This window comes from Anastrepha ludens, chromosome 3 (assembly GCF_028408465.1).
Source record: "Anastrepha ludens isolate Willacy chromosome 3, idAnaLude1.1, whole genome shotgun sequence".
NCBI classification, from domain to species: domain Eukaryota; kingdom Metazoa; phylum Arthropoda; class Insecta; order Diptera; family Tephritidae; genus Anastrepha; species Anastrepha ludens.
The window spans coordinates 64035921-64061226 of NC_071499.1; the positions used below are offsets into that span (position 1 = coordinate 64035921).

The following is a 25306-nucleotide window of genomic DNA, read 5'->3' on the forward strand; positions in this document are numbered from 1 at the left end:
CACAAAGGTAAAAGAGGCAGTGCTCTGGTGAGCATAAGAGGAACTAACTGAACGACCAAACGACCGACCGGCTTTGTGCTTTGCTTGTATTATGTATATTCGCGCTCATTGACTGCTCTCCTCAGTTGGTTTCTTCTCAGTTTCGCTTCCGCTTTGGTGCACTCTGTTGGCTTGTTAGACTGGACGCGGCGGCACTGATGTGTGTGTTGTCTTATTTGAGTGGTACGATGATGTTGGCGCACTGCGCTGCCTTGTTAAGTTGTTGAGTGTCGAGTGCCTCTTCGTCGCGCATAGGTCAGTCAGTCAAACTCGGAGTCGAAACGCTTTAAGACGTTGCAAATCGTAGCGTTGCAACCATTGCCACGCATCGTCATCGTAGCTTTCGTCAACGACGGCAGCGTCGTTGCCGCTACGTTGTTCGTACTGTCGGTTAGACAAACTCGTGCTTGGTTGGTCGGACGGTCGGTAGTACCTTAGCATTCGCTTTTTTTTGTTTTGTGTGTCTAGGCTTTCCCCCACATCCGTGAAGTGTTTTTATTAGTCTTTTCTGTCGACGCTTTCATCTTCTTTGTAGTATTTGCTACCGCTAAATGTACATATAATTTGTTGCTGTTATTTCTTTGCTTTTTAATATTTTTTTTATGCAACTCTGCCTCGGTTACTGGCTGTTTGGTTAATGCATTCCGTTTCGTTGTTGCTGCCGTTGCATTTTTCCCAGTTATCGGTTCGTGAATATCATTGGCTGCATTGTTGGTGTTACAGCAATGCATGGCCAAGTCGTAGTAACTCTGTGTGTGTGTGTATGTAAACGATATTGTATGTGTATCCAAGTGCATATATGGATATCTATAGCAAAATAGCAACGCAACAAAAGGAAAAGCAAACCAAGTGGTACAAGTAGCGGAAGCACTGGCCACCACATCAGTATTCGCAACGAAAGCAATAACAGCTCGAACAACAACAGCAATAACAGTGAATTAAAGATAGCACAGAAACAGGCTGTCTGTCTTTTCATCGGCGACGGAATCGTTTTGCGAATTTGCATAAATACACGTTTTGAATACTGAAACAACCAAATGAAGCAGCAATACAATACTGCAAAAAAAAGTATGCCAACGGCGGAACAAGGCTTTGCCTCGGACGCGATATTGTTCAATAACTATACTTTTGTGTAAAACCAATGATATAGGCATATTTGGCACAAATCTTCACACATCCTTTATTAGGCGTTTAGCCGAGCTGTTTCCATTTATGGAGTGCGCTTTGATATTTTCCTACAAGTGGAGATACTTGCAGTTTATGACGTCTCCGAACGGCAAATGAGCCCCTTTTTTCAAGGCAGAAATTCACCCTGGAATTGACTGCTAAGGGGTCATAGCTTTAAAAAAACAAAAACCATCATGTAATGTGTTTTTATAAACAGCGGGCATCGAACCCGGTACCAACAGAATGCCGGCAGCCGCATGGAACTTCACAAGCTTCTCCAGGCAAACATTCTATCGAACCCCCTATCAAGACACGATCACTGCTTGCAAGATCAAACTACAATTTTTTAGTTCATGTTCCTAAAAGCTTGCCCTCATATTTGGTGTCTATCAAAACACATACATACATACATACATGTGAGGGAACTATTTACGCTTTCTTAACAGTAAATGAAGTTATTAATCTCATATCAAAAATAACCAAGATTAATCCGGGCAAGACATATGAGAATTAGACTGTCTATTTTTGCCCGCTATATTTTTGTTGCAATAAAGCGTTAGTAAATAATTACATTCTACTTTTCTCAAAAATGCGTAAACAAGCAAAATTTTACATATAAATGATCATTTGTGGGAGATCAATTTTAGTATGACTTTTGGTTTGCTGCATTTTTATGAAAGGTATAAAAATCTGACTACTGTGGAGCTCTTCCACTCCCACGTCTCACCCCACCTCATGTATCAGGCTTTTAACATGGCGTTTTTACTCTGGCTCTTATGAGCAACTCTAAAATTGTATGGCTATCATACGCCCCGCCCCGCCTGTTTCGCTGTTCGTGGTACCGTTGCCATTTTCGTCGTCTTCGTGTCCGTTGTCATACCTATAGATGTGCATATATATGAATGTACATGTGTATGCACAAACATTTGTAAGCGATTGTATGTTCGTGAAGTTTTATTTTTCGTGTTTGTTTTTACTGCTGCCGTTTTTTGAATCTCTTTGCTCCCTGTTCGCATTCATTCTGCAAATCTATCCATTAAATGCGGCGCTGGCACTTGTTTTTGTTTTGTGCATTTTTCCTGCTGCTGGTGTTTTTGCTATTTCTTTTATCCTCTCTGTTTCATGTGCGTATAACTCGAGCATCGCGGGGTTAATCAAAAAATCTTCTTTAATGAAAAAAATATTGTATGAGAAAGTTGAGAATAACAAAAAAGCCGAAGTGTCGCTATCAAGTTGCTACGAAATACAAAAAACGTGTTGTGGTTGTAATAAGATAAAGAATTATCCAAAACGAATTATACATTTTTTGAATGCTCCTGTGGGGCAGATTTTAGTGTCACATGTGTATTTGTATATTTGGGAAGTCTAATCTTAAAGAACTGACTGTCGAGACAGATTTTTCTTTCATGTAAATTACTTGAGAATGTTGATGAAGTAACTGTCCTTGGACGATGACAAAATAGGTTCGACAATTTTTCAATAGCCATATTTCAGCAATTAGCAGGGATATTTATGACATACATATCATTCTCAAAACTGCCAGCATTATTATCATTCTGAGGATTTTTAGCACTGCGACCGGAAAGATCTCTTCTTGTATGATAATAATTCCTAAATTCCTTAATAATTTTTTATAATAATAAATAATTTCATTCAGATTTATTTCCTCCTAAATATGTTTACTTAGGAGTTAGGAGTTTGCCCAACTTATGCATCAGCGCTGGGCATGATGCCAGCGCATCTTTGGCGGTTTCATGTTCCTTCGTACGGAACCTGCAATTCCACTGGAGTAAATAGCCAGTAAAGAAAATTATACTCTTAGTGCCACTCTTAAAGAAAAACGACCTTCGACCGAAAGTGTTTCGGCTAACTTCGGGAAATCAAAAAAAATAACACCTATAGTTTACTATTTCACCCTGCTTCAGTTCATACCCGCTTTAGTGAAGTGGAAATGTCTGAATCTTAGTCCCGCGAGAGCAGTACAACTAAGGAAAAGGGGCTGCGATGATTCCACCTCATCGTCCAGACAGCTTCTGCGGAAAGGATTTGAAGCAGTTCCAAGTTTCGCCGCATGGATACCTAACGGATAATGCCCGGTAAGGACACCCATAAAAATCGAGCGCTGCGGCTATGTTAGTCTTAGAAGACCCCTCGTGCTCCCCCGTTCTACGCGTGGCCTGAAGCATAACCGAAGTATAATGAGTCGAAAATCGCTGGTGCATTTTTTTCATGAAGAAATTTGTTAAAATGATACGTTACAGTTGACGTTTGACAAGTTAAGTCTTTTTATCCTTGCCCCTTGGCTATCCAAAAGCTTTGCTTTTCTTATGCGAACATCTAACCTTGTCTGCAGTCTCAGCTTCATCTAATCTATCCCAAGTCTCCGAAATTCGCAAATCCCTCATTAAGTCCGATAATTTAATTATATGCCATCTTCCATTTCTAATCTCACACTTCTTAAGTGTAATACGTCTACCATCTGGGAATCAAATGATATACCCTAATCTCAAATTTCTTAAATATAATCGACACTCGTAGGCGACATAAAATACCATGGCGGCAAAGCGTTCTTTTGACCAATAAACTTTATTCTTTACTTTGTTTTGTTCTCCACATCGTTTTTTTTTTGTTTATTTTTATTTATTCTTTTTGAATTACTTTTGTTCTTCTACTTATATATGTTTGCATATGTATGACTTTATTGTGCGTTCATTTGTCGACGAAGCTGTCAGTGACCATCAGCAACGCCGCCGCTAACACCATCGTCGTTGTTCGAGTTGTTGGTCTTGCTATCGCAGTTGACATTGCTTCAACGTGTTTTCAGTCTGTCAGTAACTATGGCTAGGGCATTTGCCAACCGACTTACCGACCACCCCTTTGTCTAGGAATATTTGAGCCGCCATTGTATACTCAATGGTCGAATTGTTGGATCACAACGGATTGTTGCCAAAATGTAAATGCCGCTTCGACACTCTCAATCAATTAGACTTAATTTATAATCGCACGGATTACGGTGTTAATTATCGGCATACCAACGAAAGCAACAAATACTCTGTGAATACCTACATACATATGCGCTTACTGTGGCAGCGCGAACATGGTCGCAACAGCGAAATTCACAATACATACAAAAAATAATACAAAACAAAACGAAAAAGAATGAGAACAAAACAAATTATTTTTAATTTCTTCAAATTTTGTGCAAAAATGTTTGTCGTTCAACGTCAACGTCAACGTTAACTAACAATTGCGCCACAGCCATCGCTATTAGCATAACAATCAGGTAGCAGTAGCTAGACTGTGGTAGCCAACAATCGCCATCGTCATCGCGCTATCGCCATCTCGTCAACGTCCTCCCGGCCAAACTTGTACTCTACTCGTATGTACTCATGTACTTGCTTTTAATTAAGTACACCGAAGCTGTGTGGTTGTGGTTGCGTTCAACGTACGTAATTGACTAAGTATTTTCAAAGCTTTACGACGCACAGCAGTCGGCGTCAAACCAAGCAAATTGAAGAAGTGAAGCAAAGTGGTTAAGTGGTATACATTGATGTAGTGGCAAATATAGTGAATTAAAGTGGTATGTTGCGGTGTGAGGCGTAGCATAGTGTAGTAAAGTGAAGGTGGTCGTCGACACCAAACCATAACTTGTGGCCGCACCCAATCGTAGTCGCTGTAGTCGTTGCCGTTGCCGTTGTTGTTGCTTTTGTCGATTCGCATAGCTTTGTTTTTTGTTTTATTTCCTCTACAACAGAAGCAAAGCGAGCACAAAAAAAAAAAAAAACAAACCCGTCAAATAGCCAAAGAGCCAACTAGCCAGTTTTCTAGCACTCGTATGAGCAAGCAAAGGAGCTGCGAGTGAGCGAATGTAGCATGCCGTTCCATTACTCGCAGTTACATGTGCATACCTTTGCATGTACATAGATATTCTAATACCACTGCATTTTGGTTGGCACTCACCGCAGCGGAGCAAACGTTCGCCTGACCAAGACTCCCTCCCATCCACCCGCCATTTTGGTTACTCACCATCAAACCAACTAACATCTCACTACACCAACAACGCTGTGGCATGCGTGATGCTTTTGCTCTAGTGCTCAACTATTATTTTTGAGTACTGAGAGTTTGCAAAAATATTGTGTTTCACTAAGAGTCTCTATGGGGTTAAATTAAAAATAAACCGACGGTGATCCTAAATTTTTCTATGGTGGCAGGTGAATTTTTTAAAGTTGACTTTATTGAAATCAGTATTATAGTGGTCGACGAAACCGTCTGATTAACGCTGATTCGCAGACATCTTCGGCAACCACAGATATTCAGTTCCAGTGTAAACAAATGTTCTTCGCAAATCTCTCCACCTGTGTTTTTAAATACTCTACCTACAAATTTGGTCTGTTACTCGATCATTTTTTGGCTCGAATGGAATTTTGTGAAAGATAATCTAAACCTTAAAACTTTTTCTTCGTTTTAATGCTTCTTATGGGGCGCCCCCATAAGTTAGGGACAATTTTCCATTACTGTTATCTGGTTCATACAATCAATTATCATATCGTCGAAATCATTAATTTGTAGAGTTTTAAGAATCTTTGCTCTTGCTGGAAGGAAGGAACACGCTGATACACTCAGCTTAGCCTAATTTTGCTTCGACTCTTCCTTAGTCGACACTGGTTCGACATTTCCTTAGTCACTGCTCTATTATATTGAATCCGTGTTGCGTCCACGGCTATGAAACAGCTCAAAAACGATAACGTTTGCTGTCAATTGTGAGCAAAAACTGAAATGAGTGAAACTGATATTCCTGTTCCATGTGATAAGCCTGCAGCCTCTTCAGGGCGCGCCTTTCCACTCCCCCATCCTTCATTATCATACCGCGTTTGTCATACAAGGGATCTTATATATGGTGGGGATGTATTTCAGTGAGCTGATGCAAGACTTTTGGATGATCCCCCACCTCCATGAAAATTACTACTTTCATCAACAAAATATTTTTCTTTTCAATTAAGAGCAGCGTGGGTTGCAATCAGACAACGAAACGTTATAAAACCGCAAGACAGAATTGTGAATTCATGATTTGGACCGACAAACTCTTTGTCTACTATGCCCTTGAACCCATTAAAGCAAACCACCAACTTTCCAAAAATTCTGTAAGAAATAGTGTTCAGTCAACTTGTACGGAACAAGTCGTGCACAAACTTCGATAATTCAATACTTTTCGATTACTCAATTCTGATTACATGATTATCAATGAAGGTTTTGGGAGATTCACGCACAATTTTAGCCATGGGCTTCGGTTGCTCAACATTTTGCCGTACCATTGTACCATTCACAGAAACACATTGACGCTTGAACTTTTTCGCATGTACCTGTCAATAGATGATCTCACTAAAAATCTATATTTATAGGATTAAATTTATGTCTTTCAGCTCAATTTCTCTGTATCACTGAAAGATGGTTTAATGTTTATGATCTTTTGGACAGATATTTATTCGAATTGAGGCTGATAATTTCATTCGTGATAAGACTTTCATACTAGTTTTAGCATTTCTGCCTATATTGACTCTTCTTTTCAGGATCAAGATTTTGTCCTCTTTAAATTGTCCAACCACCCGCAGAATATTTCATTTTATATATGTATGTAATTGGCTACAGTTCAATCGTTATTTTCGGCCTTTCCGGATTGATCAATAAATCAATAGCTTCAAGAAGTTGGCATTAGCCTGAAAAATAGTTGAAATATGTCAGCTCTTGTGAAGTTTTATGTATTGTACTTTATAATAAACAATTGAAACCTGTGCGTAAAGTTAGAAAAAATAAGGTTTCCCAGGATGTGAGGTATGCACCAAGAGCTGAAGATCTGTTGTGTCATCTTCTCTTTTACATACTCTGCCATACTCAATGCTCTTGTGAAATCTAAGAGAACATTGCACTGATCTTCCATTGGCTGTAATGAGCCAAGGAGTTTTCCTTGTTTTCTCATGTTGGTCTCGATTCATGGATAAAAAGTGTAGTGATGTATCAGGGGTCTGATTGGCAAAGTCTCGACGAATTGGGTGTGCAAGTTTCTATGGTAAATAGTTAACTTGTGGCGTGTTGCTTACTTTCTCAGTGAAAGTTGTTTTCAAACATAAATTTTTATACAATAAATAAAGTCAAATTGTGCTTGAAAAATGTAATAGGCTGTTTGAGATATCGCGCGCGTAACGAAACCACCAAAATCGCGTGCGTCAGTAACTTTTAATACGACAGAGTAAAACTTAGTTTAAAAATTCATCATAGTTTGGTTGGCATAGCTAAGCACATAAAATCGAATAATATTCTCAAACCTAAATAAGCTGTGTTTTATTAAAAAAAATATTACAAAACTTGCTGAAAGATTTGCGATTGTTGGCAATTACAGATTAATCCATTGCTTATTTCCTAATACCCGAAATTAGGCTGTTAAAGGTTGCCTTCGTCGACTTCGAAGCTTCAAAGTGACAGTAACATTAGAAATGAAGTACCAAAATTGTCAAAAATATCTAAAATAATATTTATGAAACCATGCAAATAAAACCGAAATTCGTCAAGAAACACAAAACAATTCGATTTGGGGTTCGCATATGGCCCCAAAGATAAATTGAAATGTCTATAATTGGAGTACCGAAGGATTGGTCTACATTTCGTCGTGATGTATTCGATTATTTGTGTCTATCGGAATGTGTGGAGAAATCTTATTGTATATTGATAAATGCTCACAGTTATACGTAAACTGTTATCAACCTATTTCTTATATAATATACGCGTACGTATGAAAATAAAACTTACATATTTTAAATCGGGAAAAATGAAAGTGAATATGCTATGTGAATGCATCCTGTAAAATGCAAGTGCTTTGTTGTTATACTCCTACTATCCAATGCCATTCTTCGCATAAAGCAAATATGAAAGTTTGTGCTATAAGTTTGTGTGTTTCACAATAAAACATTATTGGTAATTCAATTTGAATTACGTTGCATTACACCGATTAATTTGTGGTGTAATTGTAGTTGCTGTCGTGTTTGTATTCCGTGTTTTCGATTTCGTTTGCGATTCGAAAACTTACGGAACATCATACGCACCGTACAAAATAGCAATTATAGTACGTGTAGAGCCTTCCGGAGGCAACGCGCAGGATGGCGCTGCTGCGGAGCCGACGAGCCCTGGAAAAACATCGACTACAACTACAGTATCCGCAACCACATCAACAACAACAGCAACACCAACTCCACCTGGTGCAAATATCACAACTAGTCCGATACCACCCTGTGCGCCAATCTGTTCTACAGAACAAAATTTCTCACCATTATTGGATCGCGATATTTCGTCAAAGGTGAGTTTACAATGCAAGTTAAAGGAATCTGGTGAAAAATACTCGTACATACTAAAATTCTCTCGCTTGAATTGGATTTATAAATTGCTTTTACAGTGTTTGAAAAATACTTAGTCGAACTCTATGTTGACTATTACTATTAGTATTGTGTAGGTATCAGGGCCGCCGTAGCCAAATGAGTTGGTATGTGACTACTATTCGGAAGACCGCAGGTTCGAATCTCCGTGCATGCAACATCAAATGCTAGAAAAAATATTTCGAATAGGGTCGCTCCTCGACAGTCAATGGCAAATCGCTGATTGTATTTCTGCCATGAAAAAGCTTCTCATAAAAAATCATTTGCCGTTCGGAGTCGGTTTAAAACTGTAGCTTTTCGCATTTGTGGAAAAACGTCTAGATGCACACCATAAATAGGAGAAGGAGGAGCTCGACCAAACTCCCAATAAACGGTGTAAAAACTATATGTATATTAGGGCCGCCAAGAAAAAATCCGGATTCGTGGGTAAAACAATCGCGGATATATTCGTCTTGTGCTTTTAAAGAATAAGTTAAATGTGTCATGTATTGTGAATGAATTCTGTTATGTTACATTGTTCCGAAAATGCAATCATTTCATGAGATAGTTTTTATTTTTTACAAAAGTTTTTTTTGTCAGCATAGATTCCATAACTGTGTCAGTATACAGTCTGTCATCTGAAAGCGAAACCGCCATAACTTAGAATTTATTTGACCAATTCGATTCTAATAAACTGCATTGTATGGATTTATATTTATTATACGCAACACTACTCGTATATATTCAATAAAGTGTATAGTCACCATCATCAGTTATAAACGCTTCACATCTTCGAATGTTTCGTGTTAATTTCTGCGCAAGTTGTGGAGGTAATCGGCTTCAAATCAGCCGGATTCGGCTTGATAACTGTTTGACCCCCAACATTTGTTTTCCTTTGAGTTTTAATTTGATAATTACCCAAACATTTTCAATGGGATTGACATCAGAGACTGTGAAAAATTTTCAATCCCACTTTGTTGTTGATCCACTCTGTACATCTTCGGCTTCGATGCGTGGGTTCTTTTAAAGATCTTAAGAGCTGATGGTAATAATGCTTTTTGGCAATTTGTATCCATCAAAACTGTAATTAAATTGGCGGTAAACACAAACGGTCAAATCAAAGTATCCTCAAACATGCACTTTAACCGGATGCTTAACAGTTCGTTGAAGTTGCCGATTATCAGCAGTACACCAGGACCGACATATGCAACTATTCGCCCAAAAGAAGGATTCATCCGTGAAAATTACGCTCCGTTCTGAATTTACATCAGTCCATGCAAGTTTTTTTTCAATGTGTTATATTGAGAGCAGCGATTTTTTCAATGCGTTCCAGAATTAAGGGGCTTCTGCACGTAGTCGTGTCTGTGGATATATTAACACCACTTTACCCTAAAACTGCTTCAGCTTCATGCACTGATAAGCACGGCTTTGTCACAAAAATATCAGTGATCTTCTGATCTTGCTTGGGAGAGGTATTTTTATAGGCTTTGTCAGGAAAAGTCATCAGCATTTCTAGCTTCGGTATACCGTTGATACAGATGCACGTCTTTCTGTTGGACCTTTGGGGTGTGTATATAAGAACACTGCTTCAAATTGTTTTTCAAACGCGGATCTCATTTTGTAAAAACAACATACGCTTTATAAATTTCTCACAAGCTAACAAATTGCACAACGCGTATTTCGAAGAGAATACGCCTATTTAGCAGCATTTTTATAACGGAAGTCTACGTTTGATTTTTGGCGGTCACGCTTCTATTAGACAGACTGTATAATGAAGCGAAAGATTTGGAGGAAAGAAATCAAATTGTAGAACAAATCAGGGTTTGTTAGAGAATTCCTGGTGCAGCGGGAAATGTCGCCACCCTTTCGCACAGTGTCGCCTTAGTACGCAAAAATCAACAAAATTCATTGTCTGCTTTGAGAACGTGTTTGGTATTTTTGTAAAGGTAATTTTTCAGATCAAAACTAAAAGCGGTCGCCCCTCGGCAGGCAATGGTAAACCTCCGAGTGTATTTCTGCCATGAAAAAGCTCCTCATAAAAATATCTGCCGTTCGAGTCGGCTTGAAACTATAGGTCCCTCCATTTGTGGAATAACATCAAGACGCACACCACGAATAGGAGGAGGAGCTCAGCCAAAGACCCAAAGAGGGTGTACGCGCCAATTATATATATATATATATATATATAATTTTTAAACTAAAAGAAATGAAGCCGACATTTTTTTTATAACTTTTCAAAAATGGTAATTTTTAATTGAATAAATAAAAATATACGTCTTTTATTTTTTATATTCTTGTGTTAAAATAAAACTAGTTTTAGTGACGTGAAGTTTTATATACAATTTTCTTGACTACGCTAGTTTTGTTTTTTTTTTAAAGAAAACTAATTTTCCACCAAAACTGCCTTTGCAGTTAATGCATGAAAGTTATCAAAATTGAAATTTTATTTTTGAATTCTGCATTCTCAAATTCAGAAAGATACAAATTTTCATTTAATCCGTCGATAATTCTATTTTTGCTTACATTTTATATGGAAGCGAAACACTGTGCTTCGGGTCTTCGTAAAGTATGCTATATATGAATGTATATCTCGCTGGGAGATAAACTATCTTATTGATCTTTAATTGAAATCACTCGCCCACTTAACTACGTACTAAAGGGTTTTCCAATAACAGGTGTTATTTCGTGCGTGATTGCGCTATCGAGAGATGATTAATGATTTTTCATAGCCGGAGTTGGATGGTATTGATCTGAACAACGTTTATTTTGTACAAGTCGGCGCTACTGCCACACAATCAACGAAACCATTGATCTTTTACGGGAAAAGTTTCCGGACCGTGTTATCTCTCGAAGAGGTGATCACAATTGGCCACCGAGAATTTGTGGTTTAACACCTTATGACTTTTTTCTCTGGGGCCACGTGAAAGAGAAGGTCTACGCCAACAGCCCAGGGTCGATTTAAGACCTCGAAGATGGAATTCGTGAGGCTATGGAGGACATAGGGCAGCCACTTTGCAATTCGGTTATGGAAAATTTCATGAAAGCGTGGTCATGGTGGTCATTTGCCTGATGTTATTTTCCAATATTAACGGCATACCCTCCTCTTTGTAATGAAATAAACATGCGATCATTTATAGGTATTAAAAAACAGCATTTTTCTTTGAATATCAAAATAACACCTCTTATTTGAAAACCCGTATATTCAAACAACTGAGGTAAATAAGCCTTTACGGGTATGCTGGTATCGGGTGTTTTTTTTTTGTTTTTTTAGCTGTATGAGAGCTATTGGTATCGATAACTTTGATTTGACAGAAGCGAATGGTAAACTGTGTTGACTTTTCTCTTCAGCAACATTTGGCCAGTCATCATGAATTGTTTAATGCCAGAACATGATGATCCAAATTGTGGAAATCAACTCTTTGGGGAGGAGTGTCGGCATATAGCCGCCCAAATTTGTTCGTAACTACAAGGCTGTCGCGAGCCTGTCTGTCGTTCTGAGCGATACAACACGCTCAGGTATAGTAAAAGAGTCACGTTTTCATTCAAAGACATTAGGGGCCATTAGCGATGAAGTCTTATCTTCCTTATAATGTAAACTTTCAAGGTGTGACGACGGTAGAGTCAGAAAGAATTTCAGTTCTTAGATTCAATCTCTCAGTGTCACTGCCAGAGGAACCAGCAGGTTTTTTATATATTTTATCCTACGCACGATAGTGACAGTTTTGATGACTGAGAAAGAAACCACGTTTTTTTGTTCAAAGTTAGCTTTATTCATCAACGTAATTTCCATCAAGAACAACGCAACCATTCCAGCGCCGCTCTTACATTTCAATACCACTTTTGTAGAACGATTTATCTTTTGCCTTAAAATAGACCTCAGTTTCAGCGATAACCTCTTGATTCCAGCGAAATTTCTTACCGGCGAGCATTTTTTTAGGTCTACGAACAGGCAGGAGTCGCTAAGAGCCAAATCTGTCAAATACAGTGGATGTGGAAGCAACTCGAAGTTCAGAATCAGGAACACGTTCTTGTTTTTGGTCAACAGTGAGTAAACGCGGCACCCACTATGAACAGAGCTTTCTCATAGTCAAACGTTCATGCAATTTAAAACCCACTTCACTTTTCGATCAATCAAAACCATTTTCTGGATTTTTTGATGTTTCTTGTGTTACCGTCTCGTTTGGATGTCCACTGCGCTGTGCAGTGTCTCTATGTCCTCGATGGAGGTCAGCCAACCATCGTTTTATTGTTGTTTTTGATGGAACGGAGTCTGCATGACACTGTTCAAGCCTTTGCTTTGCCTGAACGATATTTTTCCCCAACAAGAAGAAGTTTAAAATTAAAATACAAAATACTTTTTGATCCATTGTTTTGAGAATATTGAGAATATCAAAAGTAGCGTCTCTCTTAGCACAATTATTTACGAACTAATAAATAGAATATCATGAAATTTTAAAAGCTGTATTTTTAAGGTTAGTACTAACTGAAAAAGAGGTGAAAGCAATAAAACTAGTGCCATATATGTGTTAGGCCCGGGACTTTTCAGCCCATGTGTTAGGCTTAAATTGCTAAAATGTTCCTAATTGCCAATTAGGTGCCTGCTTGAACGTAATCTGAGGCTATTTAGGGCATATAGCACCTTGGAAGAGGGTATCGTGTATATGGTATCCGTATATTGTTTGTGTCTTTAGCAGCTAAAATTACCTCCGTGAAGTGCCAGAAGTATAACCTATGGTCAGATATTTACAAAGCGAGTTGTTCTTTTTTCTTTAAAAAAGTTGGGATCTTCATTAAATAGACAGCCGATGTCAATTGGATCTCTACAAGCTACAATTCGACTGGACTAGACAATATTTTGGGGGGTGTTAAGGAAAAATACTACACCAACTTTTCAGAGGTGATTTAAGAGTTGAAACGTAAAGTCGAAATTGAATTTGGTGAGATGAATGTTGACACTCTCGAAAATGTACTGAAAAATTGGGTTAACAGTCTGGGCTACTGTAAGGCCAACCGTGGAAGTAATTTGAATGAAATTTCTCCATATTTAATATGATTATAATTATTTACCCTTTTTTATATGATGTTATTAAATGTAAATTTTTATTTAAATGAGTAAGGAAGTGATAATTTGGTCCGCACCAAGCGCTTATATGGGTGTGGTTCTTGTCGGATAAAGAGGTCGGTAAAGAGTAATGTGCAACAAGTTCCATTGAACTATATTAATTGTTGCTCGAGTTATCGAGCACACGGGCGGGAGGTCGACTTCGCCTCATCATTCTGAGTATTTTGGTGTATATATGTATATATTTATCTATCTCGATTCTTTTGTGCTGTGTACAAGTCCTCGTGGATATAAAAATTTTAAGATATTTATAGATTTCTAAATCGTTTGTAAAAGAAAATCTTTTTTCTAACGGCATGTGCATCTCATCGTTTTCTTTACAGGGCTCTGAAAGGTTGGGACCTATAGTTTTTCCTTCGACTCCTACTCAACACATCGCAAATGCGACTCCGAGCCCAACAACACCACGTAAATCATCAGATTATCCACAGCAAGCGACAGGTGTTAACGTTAAAAGTGAAAACAATGAGAGTTTTCCGGCACCAATCGTTTCTGCGGGTGCGGGCCCGGGGCCTGGTGTGGGCGTGGGCCCGTCAATTGGAGTGGGTGGAATTGGGAGTGGAGTGTCAGGAATGTCCCCTGCTGGATTGGGACAACAGAATAAAGATAATGTCCCATTGGGAAAGAGTAGTAGTCAAACTACTGCTCATTCGGTGGATGTTGTGCCGGGATCGGGTGTTCTATCACCGATGGTTCAGCCGTCTAGTACAAGTGGGCCTGCAACATCTGTACATGCGGCTACGATTACTAGTGAAAAGTCTTCGTCTGGTTCAAATGCACAACCAATACAACAACATCAGCAACTGCTTCCTCCACAACAGCAACTATCTGTGGCAAGCGTTCAGCCCAATTTGCCTCCATCTTTCTCCACAGCATCGCATCAGGTAAGCGAATACTATTTAAAAACATATATTCTTTAAGTAAATTTATCATTTTCATAAGTAGTTCTGCAATGGTTCCACTAAAGTTCATATTAATACAAAAAAAAAAATGTAAGATCCGAATTCAACGTTTGCTCTTAGTTATTGTTTTGGCAGACGGTTCTACGTACCGTAGTGATTCAGATTTTCCTTGACTAAGTGCTGCCGCCGCAGTAAACTGAACCTGTTTAATGGACTGCGAGAGAACTGTCCTAGTAGCGTTGGATCTATACAAAGTTAGCCATGCTTCACTACTATTTGATATTGGACTCTGGAGAGGTGGTCCGCAAATTAGCTATGTAGTCGTCAATAATATTATAGGTATTTGAGATCAAATCTCAAAAGAGAGGAGGATAAAGCAAGTGGTGCAGCAAAGGTGTTTTCCTTTCTCCCTTGCTTTTCAGCTTCTATATTTCGAAAATTTCTCAACCACCAGATGGAGCGCCTTTGATCTTTAGCGTGCGATTACCTCTCTGGTCTTTTTCGCTTTTTCACAAGAATGAGGTTTGGCCAATAACTGTAGAAAACAAAATTGTGAGGGAACTTCGGCTGCCACGTAATGGGGGTGATTCCCCAGCCGAATTCTGCACGATCATTTCACTCATATTCACACATTCGTCTAATCAGTCGATGTTCAGACGGCAACGAAGTGGCATTGTGCTATTTTTTTTTCATATGTCACTAACCTATTTCTACTTTTTTTCTATTCATAACTCCTGCTACGTCAGCCCATCCACTGATTCTGTCAAAATGGCTTAGAGCCAGCTAACGGTCTGATATTGGCCACAGCATTAAAAATATTTTCACCATCACTGCAAGGGATCTTCAAATTTCTCTAAATAAATCCACAATTACAACAAAAAAAGTTATATTTACTCTATAAACCTAAAAAGGTGCGCAGATATTTGACTTCAAAAAACTCTACACCAAATTTTCAGCATAGAATAAATCTGAAAATTATTAAAGTTGCTCGGTTCACTTCTTATTATACTCAAGTGTACAAATAAACTAATTTTTAAAAACCATATCCAAAACTTTTTGATCACTTGCCATGGGATCGTTCATATATCATATAAAACCAAGTGCGTACAAATTGTAGAACTTTATCGCCCTTATAAGTTGTTGTTTATCGTTATTAAACCGTTAATTTAACCGTTTTTTATTTTTTTTTAATAATTTTGCAGGTATCTACGGAAACCAGAAATATGGTCCCATCTTCAGTCCCACAGCAAATTATTGAGAGCCCGTTCGGTCCGAAGCTAGCAGCAAATCCAGTTGGCGGACATCTCGTTGCGTCGCCAATCAATGCCTCTATTCACGCAAAGAATTTGCCTCCAACACAAGGTAATAGTGTGCAATGTTCGGTAGCACCGATCTCAATGATGTCTGGTCCAATTACCACTACGGTAACCTCAACGCCTGTTATGGGTGGCTTCGGAGTAGGCAGCAGACTGGGTCCTGCACCACCTATGCACCATTTGCAAAGTAGTTTTTCATCAGTATCAGCTACAAATCCTAGTGTTGGTGTCAAATCAGGAGAGATGACGGGTGCGGCAGACGTACCAAAAAGTATTGGGGCGCCACCACCCGTAATAAATGGCTTTATACCCGCTTTCCTACCGGGAAACGCGAACGCGCAAAATAGCGTTCGCATTTCACCTCATATGGCTCATATGGCACCAGTAACTAGTGGGGCGTCTATCTCCGTGGTGCCGCTTGCATCGACTTCAACCGCATCAACATCTGGCATTCCGGGACCTATTACCAATGCAAATGTAACGATGTCTTTACCAGTTACAATGGCGGCCTCGTCAGCATCAATGGCACCAGCAACCATGGCAAACATGCCGAAAGGTCCTTACATGGTCAGCGCAACAACTGCAAGCACAATGCAAAGTGGTGTGTCGGCACCAAACCACGGCATATTTACACAGGGCAATGCAGCGATTGCTATTCCAGGCGGACCTCCGATGATGAGTGGTGTACCAAATGGCATGGCTCCAATGTTAATTCATTCGCCCTATCGCACGCCGTACCCGGGATATCCCCTATATGCGCCATACAGCGGCCTGCCACACAGTCCTTATCTTCCACCTGCCGTGCCATCACCCAATGCATCTCCTCGCACAATAGATACACGCACTGGCAGGGAAATAACACCTTCGCCTAAAGTAGTTGCAGCCGGCATGCGACCGGTGACTCCAGTGACCAGCGCTACTTCGGTCTCGACGGCGCCTGTTAGCAGTAGTAGCGGTACAACAATTGCTGCACCACCACCGCCACCGCCGTCGAATTTAGCTTCTGTCCAGTTGCCACTACAGGGTATGCTGCCAGGTTCAGGTCCAGGTCTGCCACCTGGGCAAGCACCTCATTTACTACACCACTTACCCTATGGGGCAAGCCCACATGGACCGCCACAACCAGTGCCAACTGGTGTAGGATTGCAGATGAGCATCGGCCATGGTTATAGCAGCAGCAGCGGCAGTAGCGGCAATAATACAAATACAACAACAACGGCAACTATTGCAAATCCAACGGCTTTAAGCAGTCAAAGTAATAACAGTGGCAATAACAGTAGCGGAGGGAACAACAGTGGCACCGGCGGAGCGATGGGTGTTAGCAATACAGCAGTTCAACTGCAGCGTGGCGAGGGTTCACAGCTACTACCACCACCACCTCCACATATGCTTTCACATCCACATCTACCACCGCCACCGAGCCATGTCGGAGCGGTAGCGGCGGGCCAACACATGGCGCCCATACCGCATATGCTTATGCATCCACAGCATGCAATGCTGCGCGGCATTTCTCCCAGTACTGCCAACACGAATAGCGGTAATAATTCTGCCCTGCCGTTGATTGGTGGTCCTGCTTCTTCATCTGTGATTCAGAGAGTTATCTCCCCTAAAAATGAAAATCCCAGCAGGGAGCGCGATATCGCATACAGGTACTATTCAAATATCTATTACTACACTTGTTTTCCTACCGATTGATGTGCAATTTATACATATGCGATAACTTAATATTAGTGAAGTGTTTTTCACCTTAAAAATTCAACTCAGAACTCGAACTTTCAGAATGTCATCGTATATGGCTATAATATTGAATATCGAACCGATCACGCACTTAATTTCCTGCACTTACATAAAATACTGTACGATTTTTAACATTTGACTATATGATGCGTAAATTATTCATTCCAGTATACCGCGCTCCGCGCCATCCATCAATACTCACAGCAGCGGCAGTAACAGCTTACAAACTGGTGCTTCACCGTACATAACAACTGCTGTCAGTAGCAGCGGTGTAGGGCCAGCCATGCCGGTGCCCTATAGCAGCACGGTTTCTGGTATGCATACAATGCATTCGCTTCCAACGACCACAATGGCATCACCGCACCAACAACACATTGCTACGCCGCCTAGTCTACCCTATCCACCAAAAAACACATTGTGGCCCAGGTAAACCAAAGCAAAAAAAAAACTCATTATGCCGCTTTCAAATTATTTTTGACACATAATAACATTAATACTTTAGTTCATCTCTGCAATTAACTCCATCAACGACGACGACGATCAGCACGTCATCATCATCCAGTCTGGCAACGCGTCCAACCCCGCCGCCGGCGACACCTCAGGCTTCATTAAATGTGGTTGGTGTGTCGGCTGCTTCAAATGCTGCGGCAGTTGCTGCTTCTATGCCTGCTAATTCAGCTTCACCCCAAGCAACTCATGCTGTAGCTGGATCCGTTTCTACATTTCAGCCTCCATTTTTCATTACTCCATTGCCACCTCCTCCACCCACAGTGTCCGCTTCTTCTATGAGCAGCCCCGCGACTTCGCAAACTGCATCAATGGTATCATCGGGCACTGGTACGATAGTTGGAGTTGCGTCAGCGGCAGTTGGTACTACATCGTCATCGTCATCGTCAATATCGACCACACAGACGACTGTGACAACAGCAACCAGTACGCCGGTAACAACATCAGCACCACATCCTTTCTCGGCCGAATCTCTATTTCAAACCAGTAAAAGTAATTACGCTTATTAATTAATATTTTGGAATTGTTATTACACACACACATTTTTCAATCTTTACTCCCCTATCCTTACCTTGGAATCATATTGTACTGACCTTTTGGTACGTTAGATGATCAAGCAGATCTGTTGAGGCGCGAATTGGACAGCAGGTTTCTCGATCGATCTGGTTTGGCTGTACAACCGCCGGCACCACCACCACCCTCCACATATTTACGTCAGGAGCTGCACCATCATCAGCACCAACATACTCACCTACATCAGCATCAACAGCTTATTCCGGCCGCTTTGCCGGCAGCACTTCCAGCTGCACCGCCCCCAGCACCGGCACCTATTTTTCCGCAGTTATTCAAAGACATTCCAAAAATTGCGGCAGTGGAAACACCGTTCTATCGCACCGGCATTGGTTTGCCTGGCTATCCGGGATATAATTCGGGATTGCTGCATCCAGGGCTGGGCGGAGCAACGCCCTTCATGCCGCCCGGACACCTCACTTCGTTCGCGCCAAAGGTAAAGCAATACTACTTATATTTCTACATGTACTGCATCAGCCACTGGGCACAACTACTTAATTCAAATGTTTTTCCTAATGCTTGATCACATGCATACATACATACATATACCTACAATACAATTATACACAAATATTAAATCCACTAATCAACATCAACTATCCGCCAAGCAACATGCGTTCCTCTAACACTATTTCTCGTTTTCATGTTAACAATCATCATCATGTTACGTTTCGTATCCCACCAACCAATCAATCCAATAATTTAGCCGCCACCGCCATCATCGCCCTCCGCTAACACCAATGCCACGAACTCAAACAATCCACCAACGAATCTTGATTCCTCTAAATCTGCGAGGTTTACGGTATGTTTTTTTTTTTTGTTCTGAAGACCATACGTAGAAATCTGAACATTTGGAAAATATTATGTAAGAAGTATGTAGATTAGAGAGTAGGTCCGGAGTAATAACTAATGAAATATGGCTCTATTTGAGAGACTAAGAAAAACATTTACGCAATAAAGAAATTCGTAAATGTCTTATTTTTTTTTTGTTTTTTGGTTTCTCATTTTTTGGGAGAATAGGCATGAAAAACCTGAGTAAGTGCTATTTACATTCACTAAATGGCCCGAACGAGTTTAGTATTGTTGTAGAATTTTAGTAATTTGTTAAATGTAAACAATTTTGAATAACTCGTGACAGAAGATAACATATCGCTCGTTTGCTGGATGGACGGCTTCAAGATTTTCAATTAACTTTGTTTCTATAAGTAAAAGTACATTTGCATTTAATGAAATTCTGTTAAAAGATATCGCCAAGAACTTGTTACACATCATAAAAGACGAGCTGTTGGTCATTACTGCATACTTATCTAAAAAATAAAATAATAAACAAATTTTTGTTGCAGCAAATGAGCGATATGGTATGTAAAGACTAAAAGCTTAGCGATTTACCACTTAAGTTTTTTTTCGTTTGTTTGCGATCCTCGCATAGCCCTGAATAGAAGTTTTGCCCGGTTCCGGCGCAAACATTTACCATTTTATTGCCGAACGAAGGAGTCAAGCCATTCAAAATGATAGAATGATATAGAAAAGTTGCAAGCGTACATACATATATTTCTCACGAAATTTTCCGTGTTATCTAATTTTTTTATGTTTGTTCTACAGTGTGAAATTATTCCTTTACTTTTTAGTTCTTATATAAAAGCACAAAATTAAATGTTCAAACTTTATAGCCTGTTTCCACCGAGGCTTGGCTACAATTTACGGTTAAACATCACATTTAAAGTCCAAATTTCCATGCCATGTATCAAAGTATGCAAACTCTAATTCAGAGTAGAGTTAAGTTAATTTTGCTAGCCTATCAGAAAATGTTATGTTCACAGTGATAGCCCCGTTACAATTGGATATGGATACCTTTGGGCGTAGAGCCAAAAACTAGGGTTTATTAGTTATATTTTTTATAGTAGAATTTTGCTGTAGGATAGTGCTTTTTCCTATATTTCCAGCATGTAGTATAAAAAAATAAAAAAATTATAAATTAAAATGCACACAGTTCTGGTAGCCATCTGTTGTCAGCAAAGCTCGAATTATACAGAATAATTACGTAATGTACAGCAGGTCGTTCCTTTAATCAAAAAAACTATATCTGGAGAACTTTTGAGAGCTTAACTGAAGAACTCTTCCTATTCAGAAGTTACAAGACTTAGTTCGACATTTTTCTTCTGGCAATTTAAGGAAAAGTGTCAAATTAAATCAACAAAATCAGATAGCGATAAAACTAAATTAATCAGTGATACCCCAAGTTTATGCTCGCACGCTTGTTTTGTTTTTGTAAGGCTCGTAGGTATTCATTTTCAAAAATTATTGCTCGCCCCATTGCTCACTCATTATTTTACAAGAACGGGTATAGACGAGCATTTAAAAACAAAATTGTAATATATAGCCACCAAAAGTTTCGATTGAATTACAAAAGCAATTTTTCAACAGATACAACCCAGCAGTCAAAACTATTGCCATAGCTGCTGCCATACCTGCTTCTATTGTCTTGCTTTTGTGTCACGAGAAGGCCACAGATGCTGTATAGGCAGTAAACCTTAAAACAAACATCCTAAGCTCTTACTAGGGCTAGGTTTGAATTGTCACAAAAATATATAAATTTTTGTCAGTGGAGCAAATCAATGGGGCTCTAATGAAGACTCTGGAAGTGTGACGTTTTGACTGGAAAAGTGGTTTTTCCGTCCCTGTACAAATTTGTAGTTGATCTCCCGTCTCCCGTTCTGTACCTTATGAGAGTAAAATTATTATTAGACAGTTCCTAAGGTTTTAGACCTAAGTGTCAAGGATAATAGATTACCAGATCTGCCGTTCAGCTATGGTGAAAAACGAAATGCAGAATTTTCCCGCTCATTTCACACGTATTCACACACTCTTCCAAATATTCGATGTTCAGACGTGTCGATTTTTTTTTTTCGTATATCACCGACACAATCTCAGCTTTTTCGTACACAGACCGTTGTTATGACCCCGATTACGTCAGATCATCAGCTGATTATTTCAAATTCGTTGAGCGCTAGTTAACGGTCTCATATGGCTAGCCCTCAGAAATCTTTTCATCAAGCTAAGTGTAAAGGAACAGACAAAAATGTAAACAACTGCGATGGAAACACTTAAGAGTTGGATTATGAGTCGCAAAGCAAATATGCATTTGCCTCAATGCGCAAACGAGAAGCGAGAATAAATTTTAGGTATCATCACTGTGAGCGATTGTTCAAGACTTAGACTTCTTATTTAGAATAATTTTGCTTTGAAATGCCAAATTTGTCGAATTTGGATGAACACTTTTGCCAAGTATAATTGTTTTGTTTTTGGCATGCCAACAGCAAATACAAGTAAGTCCCTCATGATGCTTCAAAATTCGCTTCGCAGCTCCTAATACCACTATTAATATTATATTTCTGAACCTTGACAGAGTTCTTAAATACAGTTAAGTTCAGGTGGAAATAAGCTAATAAGTTGTAAAATAAAAAATTATTTTACACTAATTTACCTAAGTAGACCTTTTATACCAAATTGTTCATTGTTTATAAAAAATAATTTAATAGTTGTCCTCGCTACCTTCTACGTTATCTAGTCTATTCCACGTTATGGGCGTTTATGCGTCGATCGGGTCTAAATTATCGGACCGACATGGATTTATAACTGGCAAGGACTGTCACAGCAATCCCCTGAAATAAATATACGTAGATTGTTTAGCCTACTGCAGTGTAAAGGACCAGCAATTTAAGCAATTTTTATTTACAAAAAAGCAATTGAATCTAAATTTTGAAATATTGCATACTGTTACGGGATTTTTTTTTGTGTAGTGCTGCACCAGGGTACAGAAAATTGATCATGTTTTAATTATTATTTTTTATTTTATTATTAATTTTTTTTTAACTAAAAATTATTATTGGTTACTTACTATTAAGAGAAAAGTTTGAAACCTCCGTAGCTTTAATATACAAATTTACTAATCGCGACTATATCCTGTCATATTTATCATAATCATTCTTAAAAAACTAAATGTTTCCATCAATTCCTACGCTGCAATTTTCACCTCCTCACATTAAAAAATTATAAACATTAAAACACACATATGCCTCTGTATATTCTTTGGAACATTACCAAGCCAATTTAACCAATTTTCATATTCCTCAATAGAAAACTGGTCGGTGGAATGCTATGCATGTGCGTATCGCGTGGGAGATTTACTACAACCAAAACAAACAAAATCCTGACAAGTTGGCAAATAGCCAGGTCGGCGTTGCTGGCGGAACTCCAGTGGGAGTATCACAAAGTGGTGCTCCTTCGTCTTTGAATGTGACTGGCAGTGTTGGCCCCTCGCCATCTTCATCGGTAACGCTTAGCGGCCTTAAAACTTCGCCAGCGCTCTCAATTAGCTCCGCATCGCCGCACATGCTGCATCGCCCGGGAGAGCTGCCACCTGGTGCCATGGCAGCGTATGCCGGTACTTTGCCAGGTCGTTCGCCATTCGAAACATCGCCGTTATCGACGAGTTTCATAGGAGCACCACCCAGTCATATTGGTAATTTCTTTATAGGCTCTAGGCTACGTTTAAATTGCACGTAAATGCTAAATAAAATATTTGTATTTATTGCGCTTTAGGCACAGCAGTGTCGCCATTCGGTCGCTACGCTGCCCCGTTTGGATTCGGCTTATCACATTTTGGCTGTGACACGTGGCGGCCGTAAGTACTTTCTATGTTTAAATGCGACTATGATTTTTATTACTTCGTTTGTGCATTATTAACTATGTATTTACTTTTGCCGCAGATTGCAACGCACTGTCGCATATCATCCAGGTGCTACCAGCACTCCTATGTGGCCCCTGAAACCTGATCCGGCACTGGATAATGCGCGTCGTGAAGCAGAGGAACGTGAAAGGGAGCGCGAAATGCGTGAACGCGAGCAACGCGAACGTGACCGACAACGTCGCGAACGTGAAGCGCGGGAACAAAAAGAAAAAGAGGAGAAAATCAAACGTGAACAACAGGAGCGTGAACGCGAACGAGAGCGGGAGCGCGAGCGCAAAGAGCGTGAACGCCGAGAAATGGAGCGACGGGAAATGGAGCGTGAACGGATGTTGCAGCAGCAGCGAATTAACGAGAACAATAAATTATCTCAGGTGGCTGCTGCCGCTGCTGCAATGAATACAACGTCACGTGATCGTTCTCCACATCGCAGCATGAACGATCCGCTGGGCGGGCCTAGCGGTGGTGAGATACGTATTAAAGAAGAGCACCCGCGCACAAAAGAAGAACAAGATGCAATGATTATGCGCGCTTCAGCGGCTGCCGCCGTGGCGGGCGACCCACGTTACCATCAATCCATAGCGGTAGCGCAGGCAAGTGCGGCAGCTGCCGCTCATCATGCATCCTTTATGGCCGGACGACATGGGCCGCATGCAGTGGGACCTCCACCACCACCACATCTCGCCCGCACAATGATGCCACCCACATTAGGCGGACCACCAATGACACATTTCGGACCACCCGGCCCACCCGGTTGGCCAATGGATCCCTATCGTGATCCATATGCTCCAATGCTACGCTATAACATAATGGAAGCATTGCGCCATGAAGAGGAGAGACACAAAGTGGCCCTGAGTATGTATGCAGCGCAGTCAGCGGCTCACCTACGCGGCAAAGAACCCAGCCCTATACCGCCGCCGACAGTGGGAGGTCCATTAGGGCCACCACCGCCGCCACCACATCATCGTATTCAACAGTCACCACACCACCAACAATCCGCAAATTTGCCACCGCCACCCACGATCATAGGCAAACCGCCAACGCTTGGGGGCATGCCACATCCGATTGCCGTTGATGTGCATCACCCCACAAAGAAGGAAGATCCCGGTGCGAATGTAGGTGTAGGAGTGGGTGGAATGCAAACAGCGCCTTCGCCAGCGGCACCGGGTCGATGATAAATAACAACTAATCCATAGCATGTGTAATTCGCGAAAGGTGGATAAAGCATGTGGGCAAAACTTGCTAATTTTTGTAAATGTGTTTTTGTTTGTGCAAACTTGATCGCTTTAACTCCAATTTCTTTTTATTGTTGGGTATACTGTAATGTGTAGAAGCATGTATAAAGCAAATCAGCAAATCTTCGTACATTTACAAGTATATATGTATATGCAATATTTATTCAAAAGTAGTATGTATATGTATTAACATTGAAAATAATGCAAGTAGCGTATATGCAGCAGAGAGAAGCAACAATTATAAAGACTTTTGAATATCTTTCTTAAAAATGGCAATATTCTGCGAAGTGATTCGTAGACTTTGCAACTGTATAAAACATATTTTAATTTTATTGTATAAAATATTTAAAAACAAGTATATTTAACTGACGATATGTATATGGAAAAATATGAGGAATTAAACATTAACTTGGTCACATACATACATAATTAATACAAAATCGCAGACTCGAACTTATGCATACTCGATATAACTTAGTGGTAAATAAGACGTGAAGAAAACCTTCAAAAAAAAAAACAACAAAAAACAAAACAAACAAAAGGTTTTTGGACACACAGACAGCA

General features: G+C 40.0%; 1 protein-coding gene across 10 annotated transcripts in view; it reads left to right on the forward strand.

The window, feature by feature from the left end:
* LOC128858103 (mucin-2) overlaps positions 1 to 25306 on the forward strand; it is a 58032-nt gene extending 32726 nt beyond the window's left edge. For 9 of the 10 annotated variants that reach the window (XM_054094085.1, XM_054094082.1, XM_054094084.1 and 6 more), the window contains exons 7-15: positions 14052 to 14612; positions 15833 to 17595; positions 17852 to 18109; positions 18186 to 18682; positions 18799 to 19196; positions 19467 to 19562; positions 22898 to 23282; positions 23363 to 23444; positions 23530 to 25306. In XM_054094085.1, coding sequence (XP_053950060.1) covers positions 14052 to 14612; positions 15833 to 17595; positions 17852 to 18109; positions 18186 to 18682; positions 18799 to 19196; positions 19467 to 19562; positions 22898 to 23282; positions 23363 to 23444; positions 23530 to 24682 — 5193 coding nt within the window. In that variant the 3' untranslated portion in view covers positions 24683 to 25306. The remainder of the gene's footprint in view (positions 1 to 14051; positions 14613 to 15832; positions 17596 to 17851; positions 18110 to 18185; positions 18683 to 18798; positions 19197 to 19466; positions 19563 to 22897; positions 23283 to 23362; positions 23445 to 23529) is intronic. The other variant, XM_054094090.1, reaches the window with a different exon arrangement.